Source organism: Miscanthus floridulus, chromosome 11, assembly GCF_019320115.1.
Source record: "Miscanthus floridulus cultivar M001 chromosome 11, ASM1932011v1, whole genome shotgun sequence".
NCBI lineage: Eukaryota > Viridiplantae > Streptophyta > Magnoliopsida > Poales > Poaceae > Miscanthus > Miscanthus floridulus.
In genome coordinates, this window is record NC_089590.1 from 17,202,030 (window position 1) to 17,214,073 (window position 12,044).

Genomic DNA, 12,044 nt, shown 5'->3' on the forward strand with positions numbered 1-12,044 from the left:
CTCTTAGATCGCTTCATAGTCTCTTTTTATGTAAAGGAAATCATTTAAAAGTGATCCATAATTCTCACAGTAAACAACGTCCGAACGAATTACCTAGTTAAAAGTGGGAACAAAGTTAAAGCGCAACCAGTCATGCGTCATGGGGGGAGCGCGCGATCTAGTTTCACACCGACGGTCGTAGTCGTCCTCACGCCACCCCCCCACCGCCCCCGGCCACCGGCTTCCTCGCTGGCGGTCGAGCCACCCACCATTCGCTGCTGCAAGCTCCTCCGCCGCCCACCCTAACCTCCGCCGTCCACGTCCTCACCCCACGGAAGAATGCGGACACGTTGGCGCAGAATAGGGAGACCGAGGTTGCGTGGGAAAAGGGTCACGCCATCGCGCTAGGTTCATATGTTAAACTTTGCTTAATAAATGCTGCCCGCTAAGTTATTATTGTACGGTGGGTGTGATTTTCTCGTTTTTTTCACGACACAGTTCTAACACATCTGATCGGGCCGAACGTTGAGGCCGGTGGACTCCCCTTAGAGCAAGTATAATAAGGGGTTGTAGCATGTAGGTGAGCTAAATGTTGACGTGGAGGAAAGAGGAGAGGAGAGAGAAGAGAAGTGGGCTGTAAACTTACAGCTAGCTTATGCACAGGAACCAAGAAGTTATGTGAGAGATAAATAAATTATAAGCCAACAAACTATTATATGAGAGGGCTGATAGATTAACTGTAAGTTTTAATTCAGTCTGCATCCGGCCATATTATTATCCTTCTTTTAACAGAACGCGCCTATGGAAGTCTTTTTCCCCTTCCGCGTCGATCTCAGCCGTCCGCATTTCCGATCTGAAAAGGTCACCGTGCACTCCGCCGCTCTCTGTCACGACTAGGGATGAAAACGGATCGGATACGGACGGATATCACTAATATTATATTTGTTTTCATATTTCTGTCCAGATTCGGATTCGAATACGGATAGTGTCAACTATGTCGGATAGGATACGATTGGATATCGATATCATAAATATGCAATTTGAGTATTCGAATACGGATACGGTATCGGATGTTGGATATCTGAATTTAAATACGGACAAATCTTAACCTCTCTAAACGAATTTGATTTCGAATAGGGTGGGAAAATATCCGTACCGTTTTAGTCACGACCCTGAACCGTCCAACCTCGCTGCCCGCCTCCTCTCTCTCGCCTTCCTTTGCCCCTGGCCCCTGGGCGCCGAACCCTCTCCGTTAACCCGCGTCGCCTTGAACCCTAACCTCCTGGCGGAGGATCCGCCGAACGGCCGGACCACTTAACCCCCCTCTCTTTGCGCCGCGCAGTGGAGTAGAGGAGGATGGAGTCGGAGGTGGTGAGGACGGAGATGGTGCTGGCGCCGACGCTGCCGTTCAAGAAGATGCAGACGGCGGACAAGTATCCCAAAGGCCAGTCCCGGGGCCGCCAGTGGAAGCACCTGCGCCACCTGCTCCAGTCCGCTGACGCATCCTCCATGCCCCCGGACCGCCCCAATTGTGAGCACCCTCCTGGTCCCCTCTTCTTGATCTGGATACTCCTCCTGAGTTCTGTTAGATGATTATTGCTCCACTATCGCACATTGTGGCCATGCTTGTCTTTAGAGAACCACCCGTTTCTGCGATTCTCCTCCGTTGTTCATGTTTATGTGGGTATTTAGTTGAAAATTGTGGGTTGTGTGTTGGTGCTAATAAATAGAGGTAACTTGGTTGCTCCTGTTCAGTTTTAAGTTGTCAGGGTCATACAAACAATTGATTGGATTAGAATGTATACATGCTTGTAGGCTATTGGTATTTGCCACCAAGTGGTTTGGTAAAGAAAAAGGTCTTCAGAACTGGAGTCTACATTTTTCGACAGCAGAAGTATCATGTCACATCGAAATTTGTCTTTACAGAGTAGCTGTTTGACTGTTCACACGGAAAGCATTAGATCAATGCCATCATTATGACTATTATTCCATACTTTTTGTAAAGAATTTATATACAGATGAATGTCAATAAAATTATGTTGTGGAGATCTTTGATACAAATTCATATAAAATTTTAAGATTCTTTTAAACATCTGTAAATGGAACCTTAGATATCTGTAATAAATCGTCACTTTTCTTTTTGAAGCGAGACTTTACTATTACTTAACCTGAAATGTCATCGCAAGCAAGCTGAATGATTCAATCAGGGGTTACATCCAGAACAGGACTGGCAACACCATGGCACATCGAGCCAAGCTCGGCTAGAGCTTGTGCTACTTTGTTACATTTCCTTTTTGTGTGCTTACTGAAAAAAAAAAACAGCTGGCTTTGCATTGTTGATCATTTGGCCCGAGCATCACTCATACAAATTAAGAATTCCTTTTAGCTGCAAAGCATTTTCTCTATTTGCGTGAATGAGGATCGAAGAACTATGAGCAAATAAAAGATGGCAAACGCTTGGAGCGCTTGGGCATACTTTAGCTCCATTTATTCTTCCTTCTCTATCTACCTTGAGCAAGAGTGATGAAAATCTAGGTACCACTGATATGTGAGGTAGGCTGCTGTACCCATATCCGATATGGCAGGATACCGTGAAATGCTGTGATATGCATATCGTGAAGTATTATGAAATTGTGATTTTAAAAATAAAAAGATTGAATCACCGATATGTTTCTGATACTTGCTGATGCTTCCACCCGATATGTTGTTTCCTATTCATGCGATGTAGCAGGGTGATGGAGAACTAGGGAGAGCCTGGAAGGTGGGCCAGGGTCTGAGAAGAGTGCTTACCAAGGGTGATAAGAGATGTGATGAGGGCATGGGCTACCCATTTTGCTAGTGGGTGGCGTTAGATAGTCGTAGGTGGTGACCAATTGATGGCTATGGCAAAGCAGCGTTGAGGGAGGTGTGGCGGTGGCAGCTGCCTTGCGTGGACCACCAAAATAGCTATACGGTATCTTAGGTGGGCTGACTGGGCCAGCAGCCCAACACATGGAAGCCCACCTCATGCTTTCTCTTTTTTTCTTTTCCCCTTCATCTTGTGATGGATATGTATTGAGTATGTGTGTTTAAATATTTTAGTTGTTGAGTAGAGGTGAAGGTCCTAGGTTCGAGTCGCGGTCTCCTCGCATTATACAGGCGAGGGTAAGGCTTGCCACTGACAACCTTCCCTAGACCCTGCACAGAACGGGAGCTCTCTTCACTGGGTACGCCTTTTTTTAGTAGAGGTGCACACTAGCTGCTTTCCTAATAGCATCAACCTTAAATATCATAATTTCTTATGTTAAATAATTTTAGTTTGTTTATACATGTTAGTGGTATATATATATATATATATATATATATATATATATATATATATATATATATAGGATGAAGTGGCGGCAAGCGTCTGGTGTCCTATGTGACAAAAGGGTACCACAGAAGCTAAAAGGCAAGTTTTATAGGACGGCGATTAGACCTGCTATGTTGTATGGTGCAGAATGTTGGCCTACGAAAAGACGACATGTTCAACAGCAAGTGTCGCGGAAATGCGTATGTTGCGTTGGATTTGCGGTCATATAAGAAGGGATCGAGTTCGGAACGATGATATACGTGATAGATTAGGGGTAGCGCCAATTGAAGAAAAGCTTGTCCAACACCGGTTGAGATGGTTTGGACATGTGCAATGGAGACCTCCAGAGGCACCGGTGCGTAGTGGAATCCTAAGCCAGGATAGTAACGTGAAGAGAGGCAGAGGAAGAGCGAAGTTGACTTGGGTAGAAGCAATAAAAGGAGACTTGAAAGGATGGAATATACCCAAAGACTTAGCCTTAGATAGGAGTGCTTGGAAGACAGCTATTCACGTGCCTGAACCTTGATTGCTTCTAATAGGTTTCAACTCTAGCCTACCCCAATTTATTTGGGACTTAAATGCTTTGTTGTTGTTGTTGTTGTTGTATATATATATATATATATATATATATATATATATATATATATATATAAAAGACTCCATTCACCTTATACAGTAGGAAGTAGGATACTCATGTGGTATACTTCAATTGTATCGAATCAGCAATGAACCCCATTTTCAACATAATATCTTGCAGGAATCTGCTGTCCTTACTGTCATATACCTTGTTTATATCCGATTTGATAAGCTGCATATCCGTTTTCCTTGTCTTTTATTCCGCGAACCATGTGTCTATCACTCTATCTCATATACAACCAAGATATTGTCTGATATGATCAACAGCATCTATCGATTGGTGAAATTGTCATTATGTATAAACCAAAAAAGCTGCACAGAGTAGTTAGGAATAAAATCCTGCTTCTCTAATTCCTTCTCCACCCAAGGCGAAGACCTCCCTCAAACTTCGAACAATTCTATTAACCTCGCACCCTGTTTTTCTTTCAATCAGTGGTAATTACCACCGGTTGATGGGTCCATCCCCCCCCCCCCCCCCCCCCCCCCCCCCCCCCCGCCCGACAGCAACTGAGAAATTTTATGGCATCAACACTTTTAAACACAGAAGATAATTTTATATAGTTTCATCGAGTCATGTTTTGCTTATGTTTGATAAAAGACCATGCCACTTGAAAAATCCAGAAGTTTTTGTTCTTACTGTTTGTGCATTTTTTAGATCGAAAGACAATCAAAAGAATATGATCTCTTGTAGGATTGTATGCGACCTTTCTTAGTCAAATCACTCAAGCTGGATAATTGGACAAACAAGAACCTAGCAAGTCTTGAAATAAGGGTGTTACATTGTCAACATGTTATCTTGAATATGCTGCATATGTGGTTTGTGCAGATTGAGACAACATCTTATGCTGACACCATTTAGTTTTATGCAGATATGAATATCCAATCGCCCCCATCCATTTACCCACCAAAGAGATACTGTGACTTAACAGGTTTTGAGGTAAGTTTACTTCAATATTAGTTCCTTCTTTTGGGCTTACATATCTGAGAAGGTCATTCAATGGTTTTATTGAGCGTCTAAAGGTCAAATTGGAAGAAGAAAAAAAGGGTCATACTGTGTTTCCTTAGTACTACTATACTGGTCACAGTGTGCTTACTTACTATTAGTATTATATTTTTGGTGGTGCAAACTTTTGACTTGATATGTGATTGTATCATCTGTATAGGACCGGTTCAGTTCTTGTGTAGAATGTGTGCTATTAGCTGCTGGTTGGTAGGTTAGAAGAAAGACCAATTGGTAGCTTAAAGAAGCTAATCAAGCTATACCTAAGAAAAACTGGAACGCGAGTAGTATGCAACTCCCTCTGTTCCAAAATGTATAGGTCATTTAGTTTGTCCCAAGTTAAAATTACAACTAAGGCGAAGTTTTTAGAAAAATGGATCATCTACTGCATCAAGTTTGTTTTATTAAGTTCACCATGAAATATGTCTTGATAGAGCAGTTTGGTACTGTACATAACTGGATAGTAACATTTTCTATAAACTTGGTCAAAGTTAGAGAAATTTGAATGAGGACAAAACTAAAATGACCTACATTTGGAAAAGATGTCTCGGTTTATCCCTTCCCCAGACCCCACTCATATGGAGCCTCCGGCACTGGGTCTGCCCCTTTTTTTTTTGGAAAAGATGTAGTCAATGCTGTTGCCTTTTGAACAGCGGACTATTATGTTAAAGAAGCTTTGCATGTCTTTTGTCTTTTGGAAATGCATACCTTCTTTTGGAGCTGTGAAGATGAAGATGGTGTCTGGAGAATATGGCTGTCATGATACTCTTTTGAGTTTGTATTTCTTTCTTCCTGTAACTTCTGATTAGGGCCATTTCACATAGTATGTTTTTTCCCTTTCTTGTCCATGTGTGGAAGCCAATAGAATGAAAAACTTCTGATTGGAACTGTTAGGCGGTTGGTAGCGCTAGACTAGAAACCACTGGGCGATTATCGGTTCCCAGCAGTCACTTTATACAAGTAAGACACTTCTATCTAATGTATGGCTAGTCTGTTTTGGAACACGAACGAAACAAGATTTTATATCTATTTTGTGTCTTATAAATCGGAAGTGACTATTGATTTCAGATTTGACTTGGATAATATCTGAATTCTTGCAATTAGCTGTTGAAATTATTCGACTCATTTCCAAAAGTTCTCTTTTGTAGACAAGGATTTTTGTCCATTTTTCTAGCATTTTTTTGCTAGCTATTATCGCATCAGATTGGTATTGGTAGTGACATAATTTATAAATTTCACCTTCCGTGATATTAATAACCTTTGTATTGGACATCCCCTCAGATTACATAATGTAGAAACTTCATCTCAGTTCCCTGATATTAATAATTTGTGCATTGGATATCCTCAGCTGACATCTATGTTAGTAGTTTTGGCTCAAGCTGAGCAGTCCTGTTCTAGCCACTGGGCAGTCCTGTTGTAGTTGAGCCATCCCTAAGGTAGTGTTTGGTTCTAGGGATGGGATGGTCCCAGGTGGGGTATCCCACTTTCGGATGGTGTTTTGGTTCGGAGACAAATAGAGCTGGGACCATCCCACTAGGGAATATACTCTCTGGATGCGGGTTCAACTTGCCCCCAGAAATTTGACGAATGGGTTGTCCCAAGTGGAATGAGCGCTCTTGGCGCTAGCATGTGGGCATGCGAGAAGAGAGAGGTTGATGGTGTCGGTGAGCTCCCAGGAGAAGTCGACAGGCCTTGGGGCCAGTGAGCTCAAGCAAGGTCAGAGGGGCTTCAGGTCCGGCGAGCTCAATGGCAGATACGAGATCTGCGGGGTGGCAGGAAGAAGAGAGAAGGGATGGGCTGACCTTGATTAGGTGTGGCGGAGTTCAATGGCGTGCGAATGGAGCTTGACAAGCCGCTGGGGCCGCGGTGCCAACCATAGGGACACCGGCGACAAGTGCGTGGGACTGCCAGCTATGGGGACGTCGAGGGCCGTGGGGCTGCTGGCCATGGGGGCGCTAGCGGCTGGGACGAAGGGTGCCGGTGGCTGTGATGCTGCCGGCCATGGGGACGCAAGCCATCAGGGGCTGTGAGATCGATGGAGAGCCGAGCACAACCTAACTAAACTGTACCTGGCAGCTCAGTTGTAGTGTCTGCATGACAGACATGAAAGAAAACAGAATTCTAGAAAGAATACTCTGGACAAACTGCTATTTTTTTTTATCAAACTTATACATCTCCTACTTCTGCATTTTACTTCTCTATGATTGCCGATGACAATTGAACTAAATCCCTCATTGCAGGCACCGTATGTGGATCCGAGGACAAAGTTGCGCTACGCTGATCCAGAGGTGTTCAAGCAGATCAGGATGCTTCCTGATGAATACGTCCAAAGGTACCTGGCCTTGAGAAATGCAGCAGTTATCCTGCGATAACAATACCTGCTTAGGGATAACAGTCTTGTTGCCTAACCATGCTGCAGTACTCAGATGTGTACTCTGATTGTATGGATGAGGTTGTTTCTGAACCGTTTTTTTTAGATCAAAGGCATTTCACCCGGCTTTATTGAAAGCTTAACGAAAGCCCAAGATCCCGCTGGGGATACCAGCTTACAGATTAAGCACTAAACCATTCATAGAACTCTACTAACTACGTAGCAAAGGATCTAACATCAGACCTCTAAACCAAAACATCAAGTTTGAACCTACCAGCAATCGGACTAACATAAGAAAGCAGACAGACAAACACGTGCCAAAGTTTCATTGCCACAGTAGCATTAGAAGCAACTAGATTTATCATTTCGTTCGCCACAGGCTTCAGTTTAGGCTTTAAAAGCGAACGTCAGAATTTCACCACCATCAATGTCTTGTAGATGATTGCCACTGGGGAATTCATCGTCTTCTTGTTAAACACCACATCATTGCGCGTCTTCTAGATAGTCCATAATGCACCTGCACATAGGAACATTGTTTTTTTCCTCTAAATTTGGTCAAGATCTCTAAAGAATAGTGATGAACTTGTTGGCGATCACGGCCAACTGAGACATTCACGAAAAAAGGGCCATAAGAATACAGCAATGGGGCATTGGAACAGAATATGGTCCGACGTTTTAAGTTTATCACAGCTAAAACATTCTTCCGGTCTAGACCATTTCTTTTTCTTCAATTGGACCCCACACTAGATTCTATCATGTGTGGCCATCCATAAGAAAATTTTGACCTTCAAAGGAATATTACATTTCCATATAAGCATCATTTGCACATCTTGAACCCCTCCAAAGGTCATCAAATTATAAAGTGAATTTGTCGAAAATTTCTGAAATCTCTTTAAAGCCCAAAACACCTTATCTCTACCTTCTGACAAAGAAACTTCATCTACCAACATCATCAGATTTCTTCATTCCTCCCACAGGACTCCATTCAACTGCCTTCTAAACTCTAAAAACCACTGTTCTTCCACACATGCCTCTACCACCTCTAAATCTTGATGAACAGTAATGTGGAATAGATTAGGGAAAGTTACTTTCAGTACACAGTCTCCTAACCAACAATCATGTCAAAATCTTGTTTGCATCCCTGATTTTATCTTAATGCACCTTCCTATTTGAAACCACTTTCTTACATCTAGCAAAGATTTCCAGAATTGCGAGCCCTACCTATTTTTTACTTGAAAAATACTTTTGTGGCCCAGATATTTATTTCTCAATATGTTACAACATAAACTATTATCCCCTCTTTCAAGCTTGTCAATCCATTTGTCAAGTAAACAAGTGTTCATAACTTTAACATCCATAAGACCTCCAAACTGTTTCGGCCTGTTTAGAGCTTCCCACTTAACCATATGATACTTCCTTTTCTTACTTGTACCTTCCCAGAAAAATCCAGATCTCATAGAGTCCAACCGCTGAAAATTGCCTTCATATAATTGATACACGCCCATTGTGTACATGGGTATGCTAGACAGACAAGAATCAATCAGTGTGGATTTTCTCCCTGATGACAAATACTCACGTTGTTTCTGAACCTTGATCCTTTTAAACAGATCTTTCTTCCTCCCTCTTGTATATTGATGGATTTGCCTACGTGATTAGAGACATTATGCTGTATATTTTATGTGTTGACATTTGCGAATTGATGTTTAAATATATTCTTGTCTACTTTAAGTGAATTGGTTTGTTGGCGCACCTAGTGTCCGGACGCTCGGCTTTAGGGGCGCGTCCGGACGCACCTCGGGTCCGTCCGAGACCATGCCCGACCCCTACACAGAACAGTACACCGGCCCTGCACAGAACAGTACACCCCCCCAGAACAGTACGCTGTTCCTGCACGGAACCCTGTCCCACCGCCCACACCGAACAACGCTCGCCCCTGCATGGAAACATAATAGAAAATGGAACCCGCCCTTCCTCCACTCCTCAATATGCTCCTGTTCCCAACGCCGTCCCAAAAGAGCATGTAACACTTCAAATGTAACATTGCAAAAACATATGGAAAAACTATGTAGTGCAACATTGGATTGTAAAAATTGCAACATCGAAAAATATGTATTGCAACATTAAAAAATATGGACTGCAACATCGAAAAATATCTACTGCAACAACGAAAAATATGTACTACAACACCGAAAAATATGTACTGCAACATTAAAAAACATGCACTACAACATTCGAAAAAATATCTACTGCAACAACTAAAAAATAAGTACTGCAACATTGAAAACATGTACTGCAACATCAAAAAAACATGTACTGCAACATCGGAAAAAATGTGCTGCAACATTGAAAATTATGTGCTGCAACATCGAAAATTATGTGTTGCAATATCGAAAAATTATGTACTGCAACATCTCAAACAGTAGTACTGTAACATCGCAAAAACATATGTTGCAACAATCGAAAAAATCCCATTGCAACATTCGCAAATTATCTATTGCAACATCATAAAACACCCATTGCAACACGAGAGGAGGAAATAGGGACCCAGAGCTCGTCGGAACCCTAGCCATTGCCATGTCCTTCAGATCCAGAGGAGGAGAAGGATGGGGAGCGCTCAAATTCAGAGGAGGAGGGGGAGGATGGCTCAATCCAGAGGAGGAGGAGGAGGGCTCAGATCCAGAGAAGGACCACCTACCTCATCGGAGCCGCTGCCGTCGCCCTCGTCTCTGGTGGAGGGCATGGGGGCTGGGTCCCTGGACAACGCGGAGTTGCATGGAGCTCGCGAAGGGGAGGGAGGGAGGGAGGGAGGGAGGGAGGGAGCGCCGGCGGGTGGGCGGGCGAGCGTGACAACGAGGTGGCGCGCGACGTTTCTCAGCGAGCACGCGCGCGCGGCAGCAGAACGGAGAGCGCTACACCAGCGCTGCGGGACTCGGGAGTGAAGCGGTCGAGAGGATAAGGACCGGGAGCGGCGCGGGTGCATCCGGGCCTGCTGGAGGGTTGGTTCGACATGGGTTCGTCCGTTCTGTCCGGACACCCCGTCATATATCATTATGGAATTGGTTTTAATCCAAATGTGATATCTATCTACTCCATCCGTCCTAAAGTATAAGTTGTTTTGAAAAGACAGGTTCTCCTAGGACTCGTAGTTCCGTTATTGGATGAAAGCACAAGGAATCATAGGTTAATTCATATTGGTATCGGCGATAGCATTAGAAATACCGCTTGACTAAAGGGGATAGAGACACTGTTGTTGGAAAGGAAAAGCGTAGTACTTCTGTTACGAGAAATCGTTTCTTCAGTCTTCCTCTTAGCTACACAGTAAAAACTACTCGTTTTAGCATTTTTAATATATAGTTTTTTCTATGTACATATAGCATAAAAAAAATATATCTTCAACACTATAAAAGACTGAGTTGTTTTTTAGGGCTCTCTTTCTATAATAACCGTTCGATCTACACATCGTGCTATATGAGCTATTCGTCATCTGTGATCTTACTCTCCCTCTATAATAACCGTTCGATCCACATGCAGTGGCGGAGCTAGAGCAAAATCAAAAGGGCTACGCTAGCCTTGTGGGTGCATATATGATGAAAAATTGAACATAATCACTGTTTTTCTGATTTTTCGTGGGTGCGGCCGCACCCCCTACCATAACTATGGATCCGCCATGGTCCACATGTCGTGATATTTGAGCCCTCTGTCATCCGTGATGTTACATGTAAGAGTTAAGACTCCTCCTAAACTAAGATTCAAACTCACGTACGTCTCACGGTACATCTATAATCTCACATACTATAAGTCACGTTTATTTTAGGTACATGAGTCAAATACGATTCCTCTCTGACCTAAACCTTCTTCTTTTTTCTTGGACTGCTAAAGGGACGTCAATAGATCACACCAGTTTTTGCTTTACATGTTACGAATGCATGCATGCAACTAACAAATAAATTACGTGCACAAGGCGGATTAGGCCTGTTCGGGCAAGTGTGCATCGACAGCCGCTGTTGCAGGCCGCTCGCTCAGGCGGCTCGCTCGCCGCCGTGTGCAGGCCGCGCCACCGTGCAGCAGGGAAGCAAGCTGCCACTGCCGCAGGTCGCTCGCTCAGGCCGCTCGCTCGCCGCCTCTGTCACTAGTAGAGAACAGACCTTTGATCCTCGACCAAAATGGGCTCTAGTCCTGGAATTTTTTGCCCCCGGGACTAGAAATACCTTTAGTCCCGGTTGGTGGCTCCAACCGGGACTAAAGGTCCCTGCCCAACGGCTACTGCGCCAGACAGAGGTGGCAGGGACCTTTAGTCCCGGTTGGAGCCACCAACCGGGACTAAAGGTATACTTTTACTCCCGGTTGGTGGCTCCAACCGGGAGTAAAGGTCTACTCCCGGGCCGTGGCTGCGCCCGGGGTTGGAAAGTTACCTTTAGTCCCGATTGGATCTATCAACCGGGACTAAATGTTCTCCCTTTATAAATCGGCCGTCTCCTCCTTCCTCCCCGAGCCCGAGCTCAGCACATTTTGAAGCTCACTGCAGTAGTGTTCTTGCTTCCTCCCTCCCTCCATTGTTCCTCCATCCATTCTTCGATTCCTCCGTCGATTCTTCAGTTGTAAAGGTTACCAATCTCATACTCTCATTTTTTACCATTTTCTTATGCCATTTTATTCACTATATATATTTATGGTTCTTTATTGTGGGTTTTTTTCATTTGTAAGCAATTTGAGCTCAAAATCAC

At 43.7% G+C, this 12,044-nt stretch overlaps 1 protein-coding gene across 1 annotated transcript; it reads left to right on the forward strand.

Annotated features, from left to right (window-relative positions):
• Nucleotides 1–1,172: 1,172 nt before the first annotated feature.
• Nucleotides 1,173–7,468, forward strand: LOC136493698 (protein EIN6 ENHANCER-like). Its single transcript, XM_066489821.1, has 3 exons — nucleotides 1,173–1,510; nucleotides 4,819–4,886; nucleotides 7,190–7,468. The coding sequence occupies exons 1-3, from the start codon at nucleotides 1,336–1,338 to the stop codon at nucleotides 7,319–7,321; spliced, it is 375 nt and encodes a 124-aa protein (XP_066345918.1). The 5' UTR covers nucleotides 1,173–1,335; the 3' UTR covers nucleotides 7,322–7,468.
• The last annotated feature ends 4,576 nt before the right edge of the window (nucleotides 7,469–12,044 follow it).

Coding starts and splice junctions, on each gene's coding strand:
- LOC136493698 (XM_066489821.1), top strand. CDS start 1,336: ATGGAGTCGGAGGTGGTGAGGACGGAGATGGTGCTGGCGCCGACGCTG. Junction 1,511..4,818: donor GCCCCCGGACCGCCCCAATT/GTGAGCACCCTC, acceptor AGTTTTATGCAG/ATATGAATATCCAATCGCCC. Junction 4,887..7,189: donor GTGACTTAACAGGTTTTGAG/GTAAGTTTACTT, acceptor CCCTCATTGCAG/GCACCGTATGTGGATCCGAG.